This window comes from Malania oleifera, chromosome 12, assembly GCF_029873635.1.
Source record: "Malania oleifera isolate guangnan ecotype guangnan chromosome 12, ASM2987363v1, whole genome shotgun sequence".
Classification (NCBI taxonomy): Eukaryota; Viridiplantae; Streptophyta; class Magnoliopsida; order Santalales; family Ximeniaceae; genus Malania; species Malania oleifera.
Window position 1 is genome coordinate 56,178,883 of NC_080428.1, and position 17,400 is coordinate 56,196,282.

At 37.3% G+C, this 17,400-nt stretch overlaps 1 protein-coding gene across 2 annotated transcripts in view; it reads left to right on the plus strand.

Annotated features, from left to right (window-relative positions):
• The window catches only part of LOC131144354 (uncharacterized), a 61,977-nt gene extending 45,132 nt beyond the window's left edge, over positions 1–16,845 (plus strand). For both annotated transcript variants that reach the window (XM_058092945.1, XM_058092944.1), the window contains exons 10-14: positions 9,500–9,622; positions 10,093–10,178; positions 10,307–10,919; positions 11,099–11,176; positions 15,363–16,845. In XM_058092945.1, coding sequence (XP_057948928.1) covers positions 9,500–9,622; positions 10,093–10,178; positions 10,307–10,919; positions 11,099–11,176; positions 15,363–16,406 — 1,944 coding nt within the window. In that variant the 3' untranslated portion in view covers positions 16,407–16,845. The remainder of the gene's footprint in view (positions 1–9,499; positions 9,623–10,092; positions 10,179–10,306; positions 10,920–11,098; positions 11,177–15,362) is intronic.
• The last annotated feature ends 555 nt before the right edge of the window (positions 16,846–17,400 follow it).

The window sequence follows — 17,400 nt, forward strand, 5'->3', positions numbered from 1 at the left end:
GGAGGTTTCCTTAAGAATCTAATTATTTATGGCATCAAGTAATAAAGAGTAAATATGGAATGCACAGAATGGGTGGGATTCCTAAGGAAGTGGAATGCTACTCATGCAAGCCCTTAGAAGTTTGTTTCATAAGTAGCTTGTCTTTTCTTCCTTTCACACATTTCTAAGTGAGGATTGGGGATAAAATTTTTTTCTGGGAGGATATTTGGGTTGGTGAGCCCTTGTTGGAGCTGTCAGTGCTGCGTTTGTTTAGACTTTCTTCAGTTCATGAGGCAATTTCAGCGTTTTATTTAATTGAGGAGGAGGGGGGGAGGGGGGGGGGGGGGGAGGGGCTTCCTTTCTTGGGATTTCCACTTTTTAGGTGTCTCAGTGAAAGAGAGGTTGACGAGTTAACTTGTTTGTTGAGTGTGTTGGATTTTTTCTTGCCAAATTCGTTGGGGACACAAGGCTTTGGATTCGGGATATTTTGGGGTCTTTCTCTTCAAAGTCTTTCTTTTCTAATCTTACGAAATCCACATATCCTAGTCCCTTCCTTTTAAACAAAGTTATTAAGAAAGCAGATGTTCCATTTAAATCAAGGCTTTCATATGGACTCTAATTCTAACCAGATCAATACGAATGGTGTGTCACAGATAAGGAGGCCTTACAAAGCCCTTAGTCCAGACCTGCGCATGCTGTGCAGTGAGTCAAATGAGACTTCTAGCCATATCTTCCTTCATTGTAAGGTTGCAAGATACATGTGGAACAATTGGTTTCTTATTTTAGAGTGGCGTGGGTGGCTCCGGAATCTATTCATGATATTTTGATGGTGAAGTTTTGGGTTTTTGGGAAGAATAAAGAGGCAGGATTTTTTGGGTGCAGTTTTATTGTGCTGTGGGTGGTCTGGCTTGAATGGAATGCTATAATTCATAAAGATCAGAATAGTTCTCCATTTTTGCTTTGGAAGAAAGTTGACTTTTTTGCTTCTTATGGGCACATTCTTTTGGGTTTTTTGAGGACCTAATGCTATCTGATATCCAACAAGATTGGAAGGCAACTTTGATGTGATTGGTTTTTAGTTTGCTTGTTTTGTGTTTCTTACTGGGAGGATTTCTTATTCTTCGTCCATTGGTATTTATTCTCACTAATAGTTTTATTTTGTTATTAAAAAAAATTCTCGTGGAGTTAATATTTTTTCTTTGGGGATCTAAATGGGGAAAGAGATTGGGCACAATTGGATTTGTTGTGCTCTAGTATGAAAATGATTGGGGGATGTAGGAGCATGTAAACTTCAATGACAAATTTCAAATTGTTGGTTTACAGTTGGCTGTTGAAGCTATATGAAGCATATTCAATCCTTCAGTATGCAGCACTGATAGTCATGTCGATTTGGTTTAAAATCATGAATCTTGTCAAATAACATTGATGGTCTTCCTTTTAATGAAATATTCTTTTGCTATAAAAAAAAGGTTAATTGATGGTTGTGCTCATGTTGGATTAGAGCCAGCTATGCTACTACATGATGCAGGACCAACCATGGCTTTAAATGTGGTCATACCTAGCATCGTGTAATGGTCATAGGTGTCATGGACATGGCAGAAGCTGGTGTTATGCAAAGGGAAGTGGTTGCAGCTTTTAGGAACTTTTTTTCACACACACACAAACATGTCCAAATTCAAGAATGAGCATGAATATTCTGACAGCATGATTTTTAATTAATCTTGGCTACTTTTATTCAACCTACAAAGACTCTTTAATAGGTAACATGGTTTTTATATTAATTTTGATGCGCTGTTTACAAAAAAAAAAAGTTCATATTTTTTGTTATCGCACTACATTCATGTAAAAAATTTAGAAATAAAATTGAAATCACAACCAATAGTTTTGAGACGTAAAATGAGCACTGTAGAGTTTCCATCTCTATTGTCACTTTGGGTTTTAGATTAAGAACCATTTCCCCACTCTTGTGGGAATGCATAATAAACCCATGATCCACATCATTCTCCTGAAAATCCAAATGCGAAAATCCAACTGATAAATGAGGTACAAAATATCCTCCTTACCAATCTTTTGGATCATATCCATGCCCATAGGTTGGAGCTTGCAGTTGGCTATGGTAGTGAGTAGAAGAGGCACTAGACCCACTGGGATAAGGTCCATAATGATATGTAGGATGTGGATCTAGATAGTAACTGCTATCATGAGATCCATATGACTGTGATGAATCATGCAATCCAAAGTCTCCAACTTCGGAAGCACACCATAGGAATCTTCAGAAGAGTCTTGATCTCAGCAGTGACAACTTCTTGTAAGATATCTTCCTATTCCATGACTCTCACTAGGGTCAACACTAGCAGCACTCCTCTTCCTGGGTTGTGAATATTGGAATTGAGGAGAAATACTCAAATAATAATTTTCTGGCACATCATGTAATCTATAATGACGAGAACGTTCCGTACCCTGCAAATGATGTCCTTCACCACTGTCGCTGCTGCTGCCGCCGCCTCTGCCACCACCACCACCACCAATTAGAGGGCTCAATTGTGTTATGTCGAGCACTTGAACTTGAATCATGCACATTTATTATTGGTTGGTCACTTGCTTCGGTAGTACCACCAACTTCTTTGTCTAACATGTTACCTGACCGCCAAGTAATGTTGCTCCTCTGTCTTCTAGCCTTAGGCGCAAAGTATCATCTTCTTCAAAGATCATGTCCAAGTTAACTGGGTTAAAAACTATCATATATATCTTGCTGGCTTCTCCTTATAATTTGCCTTTAGTTATACCTCATGTCATAATGCAGGAAAACTACTTTGTGTAACCTTATGTATTTTAGTCTATTCCTCATTTTTGTGTGGATGAAACTAACAGCTCTAGTTTTGTTCATACGTTGAAGCAAGTGTGGTTTGGCTAAGAACTTCGATTGCTATTTGTTGAAGCTCATGAGCACAAATGTCATAAGGAATCCAGCATTCGGTTGTATTGGTTGAAGGAAAACATATTTTAGTATAGTGTATAAGTTTTGAAAACTATATTTTAACATAGAATAAAAATAATTATTAAGCATACTTAAACTACAAATATTTGTTTGTTTGACTGCTGTTTTAGCTAATAGGGTACCAAATGTCACCTGCTTGTTCGGCTAGCCAACAACTACAAATGGATGGTTGTGTGAAGGATAATTAGAGACATATTATAGCATATTATATCGTTTAATATTTTAGAGGCACTCTCTCCAATCTCCAAAAATTATTACTGAATAGTGAACACTTGATTAATTGGTCGAATTTGAGTATCTATATTGGGCACCAGTTTTGTTTTCACTTTTTTCACCCCATCCTTCAAAACCTTTTTGACATTACTTTTCTTACCAATGTCTTCTATTATAAAAGGTCTATACAATGAGATACACATGCTGTCCAATATAGATAAGACCTTTTGTGCATCTACTATCCTTTTGTGCATCTACAATTTCTCCCTACCCTCATTGCAACTTCATTGTCTGCTATTGTTTGGACAGTATGTTTATCCTCCATTTCCTCAACAACTTTTTCCATTAACTAGAAATCAAATTATAGATTTAATTGTCAACGTTACTGTTACCTAATTAAAAATATGCAAGTCTATAATATTAGAACTGTAATTACATATTTACATACAGCTGGCCACATTAGAGGCATCAACTGGCTTATGGAACATGGCACTCTTGTTGCAGTAAACTAGAAAATTTATTTATGTGTCTCTAGTTCGTCTTGACAATCCATCACACATAATGATCACCCCTCTTTCCCTTCATATGTCAGCGAAGGAGGACGTATAGACCTTCTAATGTCATCTAGCATAGGTTGCATAAATGGAGAGTTAGCAACATTCGCTGGATCCAATTATTTTCCCACCGCTTCTCCTAACTTGCTCCTTAAGCCTTTTAGGAGTTTGGTGTTGATCGTTGGTTGCTTGGCACTTTTGCGTCTTTCCAAAATAAGATTAATCGCCGTTAGTCTACCTTCAAGGGCATTGGGATAAATCTACAAGCATCCACTACCACTAGCTTATTATCTGCACTGCAAGAGCCATCCAGATGTGGGACAAGAAGCTGGACCATTGGCAGACCCTTGTATGAGACTCATTCAGAACAATTTAGTTAAGCGATTGTTTAGTTTAGTTAAGTTATTGTTTGTTTAGTTTAATTAGTAGTGGATTATATTTATGTATATTTAGCAATGTTTCAAAATTGGACTGGACTGGCTGGTTGGACTCGTTAAACTGGGAACCAGACCTCGTTCTAGTCTGATTTGAATCAAGATATTAGCCATTTATCTGACCCGGATTATACTGGCTAAAATTGGAAAACTGGAAGACCAGGATGAGCAGGCCCAAACTGAGTTCAATGCAATTTGTTGTTTGAAACTTCAAATCTCTTTAGATCTTCTCCTTGTTTGATGGATGGTTGCCCACCAACTAGAGTGGCCCAGAAACAACAGCCACCATATTTTGATCTGATTTTCGGAAAACAAATCAGATTGTGGGAAAAATGCATATATAAATATATATTTCCTCAAAACATTCATAAAAAGGAGACTTGCAGTAACCAATATTGTTCTTGTTTGCAGCTGCCATGGGAGGTGATGTGAAAGACGAAAAGCTTTCTATTATTTTCAGATTCCAGATTAAGACTTGAATGATGAAAGAAGGGAAAATAAAAAAAGGCCGTGCCCAGTGCACAAGGCTCCCACTTTGAGTGGGTTCTGGGAGAGGTGGATGTCGGCAAGCCTTACCCCCATTTTTGGAGAGGCCGCTCCCAAGTCTCGAACCCGAGACCATCCGTACTGAGGTGGAGGCACTTGCCATCGCACCAAGGCACGGCCTCTAATGAAAGGGGGGAAAATAAAAAATAAAGAAAGGGGGATGGGGGTGGGGGGGATGAAATGGATGAGAGGAGAATAGAGAACTAGAGTAGAAAATTGGTAAGGTTGTTACTTGTAACTTGTGAAAAAATAATTTACAAAATTGCCATCGTGAAAAGATGTGAAAAATGAAGAAAAAAAAAATGAAGGGGGGTGGGGGTGGGTGGTGAGGAGAGAGGTGGGCTGTGCCTAGGGAGGATTGAAGCATAGACCTGGCTAAGAAGTGAGAAAGCAAGTCCCAGAACCACTGATCTAGGATATCAGTGGTGATATGAACCTAAAAGTTATTTATATAACTAATATAATATACATTTTGAATGAAAAATATAGCCAGTCTAACCGGAGGTCCAACCAATTTGACCAGTAGGATCAGAAACTGGACAGCTACATGGTTCACTGCTCAGTTTGGTTTTAGGAACATTGGTATTTAGAGTTTTTGTTTGTACTTTATGTAGTTTTAGGGGTATATGTATAATTTCTTGTCTTAGAGGCTTTCTTGTAAATAGTGTGGGGAAACCACATAGGAGGTAGTAATTGTTGAATTTGAATTGAGATGGTGTGTTCCCCTCAAGTGTATCTCCTTCCCCCTCTATTCTTCCTTCTTTTTCTTCCCCTTCCCTTCTCTCCTCAATTTCTTCTACAGTTCTACCTTCTCCCTTGCTAGCAGATCCATGACACTGTCCATCATATGATATCAGAGCCCAAAATCGAACTCTGTTTGTTCATTTCAATCCCCCATTTTCCCTGCCACTCTTCTTCTCATCTTATTTCCAATTCTTTCTCTTAATTCTCTCTCTCTCTCTCTTTCTCTCATTGTTTCTGATTTCTGCAGAATCCTCAAGAGAATTCTTCTTCCTTTCCTCCTCATTCTCCTTCCCCTTTCTTCTTTCTATTTTTCTCCCAATTTTCCACCTGGATGGTATGTGTACTGCTGTTCTATTCTGTTCCATAACTTCTGTCTTGTTGTATGCTTTTCTTCTCCCTTCTTCTATCTTCTTTTCTTTTCTTTATTCTATACCTCTCCTCATTTATCCACTCTATTCTGCATATCAAAAATTGCATCACTGCAGCATTGTTCATTGTCAAAAAACCGCCCTGAAATCACAATCGCCGCCCTCAAATTTTGAACACCACTTTGCCGTGTGTCATTTCACAGACCTGCTGTTCCATTAAAAACAGAAAATTTTTAAAAGTTCCGCAAAATTTCATCACCTTCTGGCTAGTGTGTGGCTCCATGCGCTGGAGAAAACTCCCCCAGCCATCGTCCCTCTGAAATCCCTAAATTCTAGGGATTATTTTGGTGCACCATCACCACTGCAAGTGGCATCCTTTGATCGACCTTCGCTCCAAACTTCATCTCTAGGTCATTGGTGGCGGCATGTGTGGTCTACGTGCTAGTGATTTGTGTGTGACTGAACCAAACTTCCCTGCATTTTCGAGTTTCACAAGAACTAGCCTCCAGCTGCGAGATTTTTTGGTTTTTCCATGACATTTTTTCTGCAGCATGATATTTTGATTCCGGTCATGATATATGGCAGGCAAGTGTGGTAATTTGATATGGAAGGCTAAAAATTGTCACTGCCAGCATTGAGTATCATGTTTGATTGTCACTTTTTTGAGAATTATCTAAGTGAATTTGTTTCTTTCTGCATGGAACTCAAGTTCAAAGGTGAATTGAAGATCGTTCTTGAAAATTGGGGCCAGATTTGTGGTTTTGCATGAGTAGATTGAGAATTGTGGGTAAATTGTGTTAAGGACTTTTGGTGATATATAGTTGCAGTATATATATGTATAAATCGGGCAGTATGGTGACAAATTATTGGAAAAAGGGATACCATTTGTCATACTTTGGACACAATTTCAGGATTTTTCACACCTTTCTCAAGTGTGGAGAAAATGTTTCCAAAATCATCATTAATGGAAGATGCCCTATGAATGTGGTTTCCATAACCTTGTGCAAATCTCATCTTGTCTTCATCTTAATCTTCTTAATCACTAAAATTGTCCTAACTCCTCAAATTTGAGCTTTCAATTCTTCTTGTCCTTGTTTTCTCTTCTCAGCACCTCTGTTCTCGTGCTCGTGTAGTCACATTTGCACATCCAACTTCTCTTTCTTATGTGCCAAATGTTGTTTTTGTTAGAGGTTATGTGTGTCTTTTAGTATTATTATTATTATTGAGTGTGTTATTATGATAATTACTGAGAGTTAGTAAGGGTATTATTGTCATTAGAATGTTTTTAAATTTGTATAAATAGGGGGAGAGATCTATCTTCAAGTTAAGTCATTCATTTTTAATCAAATCTTAACATGGTATCAGAGCTGGTTACTTGGAGGTCTTGCGTTCTAGTCTTGTTGCTTGTGTTTTATTGTGTGGTATTTAAAAAATTATTGTGTTCCCTATAATGGGTGATATTATCGTGTCTTTATCTCGTCACGTGCTGTTGGACTGCATGTGTGGGGGAGTGTTAAAGCTTGATATACATTGTTTGGCCCACAAACTAACAGTTTAAGTTTTTAAGTAAAGTGGTAATCTAACATGGTATCAGAGCATGATCCTATCTAAACTTTATTTCCCTCTGCTGTCGCCGGAAAACTCCATTCTCATTGCTATTCTTCCCTAATCCACCTTCATTCCATACTAAATCACAAAACCAACCATATACCCATAATCAAACCCCCATGACTAGCCCCATCATTGGGGGGCACTCCACGCGCCCCCACACGCCAACTAAATGCTGGCAGGGTCGACCACATGCACCGGCAGGTGAGTGCAGTTCTAGCCCCTTTTTTCTTTTGTGGGTAGAGACTGGGATCAGTAGTACAATTGTGTGTGGAGAAGGTGGTTGACTAACCATCCTAAATGGATATTAGTTAACCAGTGTCCCTATCGACACTTGTTCCAAGAAGTTACTGCTGTATATTGTGTGTTTGCCTTGAATAAGATCTAAAGATTATAAATCAATTCCATTTTGATCCCTCTAGTGAGATCATTACTGTCAAAGAGTGAACAAGATAGGGCTATTGGGATCGAAAAATTTAGTATCATTCTTTAAGAAAGTGGTGGTCTCGTAGAATTCTAATTTTTGAAAACATGGGATGATGGAAGATGAAAGACCTTGTTTGTTTGAAAATGATGAGTTTGATTTGAATATCTATTTGAGTGAACACATGTTTGAGATGGATGAAACATTGGGTTTGCATATCGATTTGAATGAAATCATGTTTGAAAGGGATGAAGATTTGAGTAAAAACATTGGGTTTGCATTCCAATTTGATTATTATCAGAAGTCAACAAATATTAAATTAGAAGTGAGAAAGGATTTGATTCATTAAAAGTTTACCTAAAAGGGCAAAAGAACTTTCGATTGATTTAAAAATATTAAGTAAGAGTAAGAGAGAGTTTATAAAAATATAAAGGAAATTAATTTTTTGAAGATCTAAAAGTACTCGAGGAAATCCTAGCTTCTAGATTTCGCTGCTTTTCCCAGGCTGGAGAAGGGTTTATAATTTATACTGCATATCTTTGTTTGATATGTTCATTTAGTATCCATACCAAACTACAAGTACACCTAAGTGTTAGGGTTATAGAAGCTAGAAGAAGCGTACAAAAGTACCCAGAAATCATTTTAGGATGCTCTGAAACAGGACCGGTTCAATTTGGTTTTCAAGTAATTAGTCCATATACCTTTAGTTTGGATCCTTTTGTTAGGTTTCTTGGAATTGGAAAAGACTTTTACTATAGATCGATAATGTTCTTTATTCTTTTGACATAGATTCTGAAAAGTATTTTATTGCAAAATTGTCGTGCCTCAATCTGGATCCCAAATTTTGGTAGTTTTTCTTAATAACTAAGGATCCTTGTGATTTCCATAGAGCATGTATTGCTGCAAAACTTGAGTTAAAAAGAATGTAAAAACATGACATGATGGGGTTGAATTCCTCAAGTTGTTGGAACTTTATAAGCTATTCTTAAATGCTAGATTAGTCTACTTTTGAATTTTATGATAGCTGCACTTATGCAACTCCATATTGTATTAGGTTTTGGATCTACTGTTTTTGTATACATCCTTGTACAAAAGAAGAGGATTCCCGGGGTTGCTAATGTAGGATTTTACCAGGATATGATATGGAGGACTATTTGGATTTAGATGATCCAAATAGCAATGAATTGATGTTAATGTTACTTGTAGGCCTTTTCTGAATCCAAGGATCAGTTAGTAGGGGGAAGATGGGGTTTAGTATGAGATGTGAGACAGGTTTCAACATACATAGATGTGTGTTTGGACTTGGATTCATGTGGATGTGCACCATATATCATTCTGTCTGTGGCCTGTATGACTGATATTTTGTCATCCTAAATGAATCACTTCACCATTGGAACTTGAAAGCTGCGATTTACTCCTACAGATATAGAATGCGAACTTTAATTTTACGAAGTGGGACCGTATAATTTCTTACATTTTGACCTCGACTAAAGAATACAATTTATATATTTTTTAATCTAGTACTGATTATGGTCCTGTTTTTATGAGTCAATCATCACCATCTTTATTTTTATTAGAATCTGCTGGGCAGCGTTGCTGCTCACGGTGTTAACTATTTGGCACTTCCACAGGACTATAAAAGGAATGCATTTATGGAGGCTGAATTAAGGTGCTCAAATTCTATACAATATATGGAAAAGAAGCTGAGGGCAGCTTGTCTTGCACCTGATGCAAAACTAGATCAGGTCATCAAGGTTAGCAAGTATTTATTATCGTATTATTATTCCCTTTACTCTCATGGCTCCTTCTCAAATGCATTGAAATTTCTTTTTCATCTATATCTGTATATTTATCTATCTATATGTAAAATAAATGCAACCCCCAGTGCACAAAGCTCCTGTACCATATCTATATATAGACTATGGAATCTAGATCCATTTTTAATTTGCATAATATGCCTTCAGCATGAGGATGATCCTTGACACAACAGTAAAGGCTTTACACTCGAACCAAAAGGTTACAAGTCATGGAAACTGTTTCTTCAGATATGGAGGTAAAGGCGTCATACCCTCCCCAGACCCCTTATAGGGCATGGGAGCGTGCACTGGGCGTTGCATCTGTATATTCTTCCTTAGGTATTTTAGAAAATTTTTTATTCTACAAACTAGACGCCACCTTTATGTTGGAATACACAATCTGATATTGTTGAGATTATGTCTTGCAGGTTCTTGATGATCTTCTATCTGATTATGAAGCATCATCTCATGGCCCGGGAAAATGGCAAAAATTGACCAAGTTCTTACAACAGAGGTCTGTATATACATATACATATGCATACATACATACATACATACATACATACATATATTATTTGTTTATTTTTTATTTTTTTATGATTCTACATTTAAATTCATCTTATCTTATTATCACACACCCAGTTTGGAAGGTCCAATGCTAGACCTTGTCAAGAAGCAAATAGATAAAGTTGGATCAGAGAAGAGTTCACTCATGTTAAAATGCCGTTCTCTTGAAGATAAGATGGGATTACTTCACAAGCAACTAGAAGCTAGTGAGAAGTATAAGTCTGAATATATGAAACGTTATGAGGATGCTATTAATGATAAGAAGAATCTTGCTGATGACTATATGAGCCGCATAACTAATCTGCAGAGTAATCGCAGCTCAATGGAGGAACGGTGTTCCAGTTTATTAAAAACATTGGATTCTGCCAGGCAGGAATCCTCAGAATGGAAAAGGAAATATGAACAGGCTCTATCAAATAAAAAAGCTGAGGAAAACCAGGCCAGTGGTGAAATAGCCATTCTGAAGGCCAGAAGCTCTGCTGCTGAAGCAAGGTTGGCAGCTGCTCGAGAACAAGCTCAGTCTGCTCAAGAGGAGGCGGAGGAATGGAAAAGGAAATATGATATTGCTGTTAGAGAAGCAAAAGCTGCTCTAGAAAAGGCAGCAATTGTTCAAGAACGCACAAATAAGCAAACACAACAGAGGGAGGATGCTTTGAGGGAAGAATTTTCAAGCAATTTAGCTGAGAAGGTTAAAGAAACACTTTTCCTTCATCTCTCCCTCCTTTCCTGCCCCTCTCTCTCTCTCTCTCTATCGCTCTCTCAAGCATGCTCACACGTGCATGTGACCACTTTATTTGTGCTACAACATATCCTTTTTGCAGTAGTCATGAAGATGCAGAGTTTTAATTAAATAAATCCCCTCTGCAGGAATCGGAAATAAGGGAGAAGGCTGCAAAGATTGAACGTGCTGAGCAGCGTTTGACGACATTGAATTTAGAATTGAAGGTAACTGTATTTGATTTTTATGTTATATGAAAATAATGGTGGCAAAGGCACACATATGCTATTTCATTAAGTGGTTACCTGTTTGTGTGCTCTTAATTAATTTTAAGCATAAATAGAATATGATATCTGTTCATAAGAAGCTAGTTAGGCATGCTGCCTTCATTGATTAATGTACATATGGCAAAGCTATATGATGTCTGTGGGGGTGGAAAAATTTCCCACTATTTTTTATATTTGCTTTTTGGGCCCCAAGACATCTGCTTTGTCTCAGCACTGCACACAGCAATCGTTACAGGCATCATGCAGCAGAGGTGCAAGACATAAATCTCACTCAAAATTACAAGAATTAATTCTAGCCTTGTTGCTTTCCCACAATTATAAATGAATCATTTTCCCTAGGATGATGTATTGTACAACTTTTTAGGGCATATGTTTTATGGCCCTAATTATAAAACTGAGCTGTTGATGCCCCCAATTGTTTGAACTTGTTGGAAATCACCAACTTGAGCCACCAAGGTATAGGCAATTTACCTTTTAGGCCTTGTTGTATAGTCATGCTCAGGATACCACACAGTTTGTTGATGCCTTGACTAACCATATAAAACACATTGGACAGAGCAAGTTATGTTCCACTATTATTTAGAATCATAACTTAAGTCGCAGCAGATGGGAGTCTAGTCCATGCTTGTCGCTCACCAGCTTTTTGCCCCATAGCCGTCAAGCTGCAAGTGTTCATATCACATTCTTGCTGTAATAATTGCTCATATCTTCCTACCTGCAAGTCATGGTCTGCCTTGCGCTGCATATGTTCTAACTGTGCAAGATGTTTGCCTTAAGGAAGGCCTGGGCCTATGCTACTGCCACTTCCAATTCCTTGCTTTAGGTCCTAGCCCATGCCAAATTTGCTGTCCATATATGTTTGTGTTTAGCTACCTGATTTCCGCACAATTGTATAACCACAACCCTCCCATGCTTTGCTTGCTTGTCATCTTTTTGCCCATCAAGTGCCACGTGCGTAAGCAACACAGGCAAGCCAGTCTAAAGCCTTCACCATGATTAGACCATGCAAGTTCATACACACAATGCCAGGCATGGTTTCCAGCCTAGAGATTGATATCCCAACCCATCTTAAGGAGCTAATGTCTAATTTCTTAGCTGGATCATACATAAGACATCCATATGCGTGAGTCTAGTGAGGGACGGTGTCTGGCCTAGGGCAAAGAGTGGGAACCTCAGGCCACATTAAAGAGCATTGGTTGCCATTTTGAAAATGGCAACTGTCAAGAGGAAGCATTCATGTGCTCGAGGAGCCATATTGGGCATTTGGGAAATTGGGACTGTTCCACCAAAGTGCACAGAATTGTTGTCAAGCTGCAGCTACCACCTATGATTAAAGCCACACTTATAAACCACGTGTTTATTGTCTTCGAAACTAAAGATGTAATCCCAAAAGGGAGGTGAGTTGGGTATTTTAAAATTATTTAGTGGAATTTCAGTTTATTGTTTGAAAATTAATCCAACTACAACCTCACACCAATAACAACAACAAAATACTAATCAGCGAACGTATTATACCAATTGATAATCCTAGGTATATATATGAAGCTATAAATACAATCCAAATTTAAACTTCAGTTAATTCAAAATTCAGTTCTGAATTTCAGCAATAATCAAGAATTTTCTCAAGCCACATATTCAGTAATACAAGTTAAGTTATCTTGATGCTTATGCTTCAATTAAATAAAGACTTAAAATAATTTAACCTCAGCCAATCACACCTGAATTTAAATATCAGTTCTTGTCTGATTTTTCATCCAACAACATAAACTCACAGCCAGGTTAATAACTTGATTCAAACACAATCAAATCTCTGTATTCAGAAAATTTCCCAATAAATTTAAAACATACATGCAGATTATAAGGTGCAAAAATTAAAGAGAAAGGGAAGAAGAGCGAATACTAGATTTTGTACAAGGTTCGGCCTACAACCTACGTCCTTGCCTTAAGCAACTCAGGATTTCCTTTACCACTTTGTTGAACAGGTGAAGCAACCCTCTCTGCGTTGGTAGGTGGAGACCTCTCTCTAACGAGAACACCCTCTCGCTAGGCAACGATTCAACAACCCTGAACCGTCAAAAATTGCAAAACAGCAATACAATATTCGTACAAGAAAATAACTCTCAGCAGAGCAGAATTTGTACAAGTTTAAAGCACAATATACTTCAGATAATCAATATCAGATTGAAGCTCACAAGTAATCTAAAGAATTCTGATTGTAGAATGAAGATTTAATAAGAACAGATGAGAATATAAGTTAGGGATTTCAGGAAAAGCTCACGGTGGATTTTCAGAGAGTTATAGCAAGAGTATAACATGAATTTGAATTATATGTGTGAGTTTGGTTGCCCTAGTTTGCGAAAAAATAACCTTTATATAGAGTAAGAAACTTTCTTACCATTTTCCCCAAGTTTGGAAACTCAAATGTTCGAATTCAGAAAGAAAATCTGCACTGTTAGAAGTTCAAAACATAAACTTCAGTTGCCTGATCCATGAGGTCAATCGCTTGAACTTATTCAAAATAGCACATCAGAATAGACAGTAGTAGTCCAGTCGCCTGATCCCGAGGGGTCAGTCGCCTGATCCTATTATGTTTCTTATTAACACTGGCAGTAGCATATCAGTCGCCTGTTACAAAAGCATCAGTCGCCTGACCACTAAACTACTCAGTGTCTTTCACATTTTGATTCCAAAACTTGTTTCTGTTTACTACTTTGAAAAGTATTTTAGACCTTACAAAATTATTTTCCATGTTCTAAATCAGGTCTCTAAGTCCAGAATGAATCCTAAGAGAGCTTCAACACAATATTGACCTTAGAAGTACTTACATAAGACTTAAAAAATATAAATCAAATAAATTCCTAAGTCTTCATGTTGCTTCAACAATTGTCCGAGCTTTGATCAACTCTTTAATATGCTTCATATCCCTCATGACTTGTAGCTTTAAGTCTAAGCTTCATTCAACCTCTTCAAGTAGATTCACTTTACCTTATAAAGTACTTGATTCCTGAAACTCAACTTGAAAGCACATTTAGTAATCTTAATTTGTTATCATCAAAACGAGATTAGCCTTGTTAGGCCAACAGTCTTGTGCTTCAATTTGCACTAGGCATGTTGCTACCACTCCACAATCCTTCTCTGTCCATGACAAGTGGGTAGTCTGTGCCCTGGTGTGATTACAACCATGGTCATAAATTTCCACGAAATTGTGAAATTTTTGCTTCTCCATCACCTTCAAAATTGAAATGGCAGTTGATTTACATCTTACATAATTTTCATCAAAATTGATCAAATCTCAAAATTTTGATGAAACTTGTCAAAATTTTAACTACAAAATGAAATTTTCTTGGAATTAAAATGTGAGAAATAGATGCAAAGTGAAATTTCTCTCGTAATTTATCTTATCATTATTATCTTTTATTGAAACAAAATATTATTACAATAGATTTTGAAATTATATGAAAAATTGAACTTGCAACAACATTATTTAACCATTCATGTCTAGATTATCTTTGTTTATATACTTAATATATAATTGATTTATGAGTTTCATTTATGTGAACTGAATATGTTTAATCCACATATTGTGTTGTGAATATGCTTAATACACATTATATTACAACTATTCCACCTCATGCACAACTTAAGTGCGTTTAATTTGTAATACGTTAGTCTTAAAACTTACATTATTATGTTTACTAATCAAGTCTAGAGTTTCAAACAAGTATTCCATGCTTTACTACTAATATCCATTGTTTTTTTCAAATTGAAATCCATTGCTTTTCTAAAATCGAAATCATAATCAAAATCGACATGGGCATAAAAATTTCTTTACTTTTGGGGCTTTGAAATTTTAGTCAAAATCAAGATTTATGATCTTGATTCTACCATATGCTTTGGCTGTAGGGTCTACAAAAATTGTAACTTTGTTCTTTCATCAATCATGGAAATAAAATGGTACTAATGGAATTGAAGATATTAATGGAAGTTAAAAAGAGTTACGTTTGCATCAATTTCTATCTTCTTTTTGCAATATAGTTTATGTAAATATTCATAAATTAGAATGTATGCTTGCCTTTGTTTGCATATGTATATATGGTAGTGTTTAGATGTTTTATTCTATCTGCAGGCTGCTGAATCAAGGATTAAGAACTATGATATGGAAATATCATCCTTGAACCTTAAAATCAAGGAGTTGGGCGAGAAGCTAGAATCTGTAACTGCTAAGGCACTGTCGTTTGAGAGAGAAGCTAGGATACTTGAGCAGGAGAAAGTCCATTTAGAACAGAAGTATCAATTTGAGTTCCAAAGGTTTGATGAAGTCCAGGAAAGGTGCAGAATTGCTGAAAAAGAAGCCAAGAGAGCCACTGAGTTGGCTGACAAAGCACGAGCTGAAGCAGTCTCTGCCCAAAAGGAAAAGAGTGAGATTCAGCGATTAGCAATGGAAAGATTGGCCCAGATTGAGAGGGCTGAAAGGCAGATTGAAAATTTGGAGAGGGAGAAACATGATTTGGCAGATAAAGTTGATACATTGCGTGTGTCAGAAATGGAGGCAGTTTCCAAAGTTAAATTACTGGAGGAAAGGGTTGAAGAACGGGAGACAGAAATAGAGTCTCTGTTAAAATCAAACAATGAGCAGAGGGCTGATACAGTTCAAGTGCTTGAGAATCTTCTTGGGACAGAGCGGACAGCCCGAGCTGAAGCAAACAACAGGGCGGAGGCACTTTCTGTTCAGTTACAGGCCACGCAGGGGAGACTTGATTTACTCCAACAGGAGTTGACTTCCGTACGACTGAATGAAACAGCATTGGATAGTAAGCTCAAGACTGCTGCACATGGAAAACGCGCGAGGGTGGATGACTATGAAATAGGCATGGATTCTGTTCACGATATGGATACTGGTGACAAAATAATCAGAGGAAGTAAGAGGTCCAAAAGCTCAACTAGTCCTGTAAAGTACACACAGGCAGAGGATGGTGGATCAGTTTTCAGGGCCGATGATGATAATCAGAGCCAGCATATCAATCGAGAGGATTATACAAAGTTCACCGTTCAAAAACTCAAGCAAGAGCTAACAAAGCATAACTTTGGTGCTCAGCTTCTTGAGTTGAGGAATCCCAACAAGAAAGATATCCTTGCACTCTATGAGAAACATGTTCTCCAGAAATCATAACTATTGACGTTTACTTAATGATTTGGGAGGTGCCTGTAATCTACAGAGAATTTGCTTGTTAGTTTATGATTCTAGGTGGAAAAAAAAAGTCTCTTCATATGTTGGAACATGCCTGTAATCTACAGAGAATTTGCTTGTTAGTTTGTCATTGGTACAAAGGTTGGAATTACTATTTAGTGTGAGCTACAAAGGTTGGAATTACTATTTAGTGTGAGCACAGAAGGGTTCCTCTCTTCATATGCCAATGAGGTCAAGCAGGTCGCTGGGTAAGATGTTTCTGACATTTCCTACTTTCGTTTCCATTTGTTTTTGCTCTTCATTTTTTTTGGATCTCTGGAAGAGACTTCTGAATTTTCCTGTAGTTGAGCCACCAGAGTACTTAATGCCATGATGTGATTGCATGAGTCAGAATTTCCTCAATATAGTCGCTTTTCCTAAACTCTGTTTTTTCCATGAGAAACATGATCCCTGAAATTCTGAACAGCTTGGGCATTACTGCTGTCTTATGTTGGTTTAATTACATGGACCATATTGGAGGCTTGAGTTATTTGTAGAATGTGTTGTAGCTTTAAGAGTGTTAAGAGTTTTGGATGAATCTGTAAGTTGGTCCCGGGTGGGGTTTTGTCTTATAAGACTACCGAAAATGATGTCAATGCGTGGTGACATTCTTTGAACACTGAACATATTTGTAATATGAAATTGTTTTTACTTCTGAAATGTCTCACTTGTTTTCTTTAAAGAGCTGGCCATTCATTTTGATGGTTGTAAACTTAAGCAGTTAATAGTCCGTTTGAAGTCCTTTTCTCACCATGCCTTGCTGGTGAGAAGAAAGCCAAGCTAAATTGTAAATGAACATTATGAATTTGATGTTTATTTTAGGCTATTCAGCTGGGAAAGTACTTAAATGTTACCGGACCGTGACATTAGAAGACAAGAGGAGAGAGGAGATGGGGCTCTCTCTCCTGTCATGCAGGTCCCCAAGTCCATGATATAT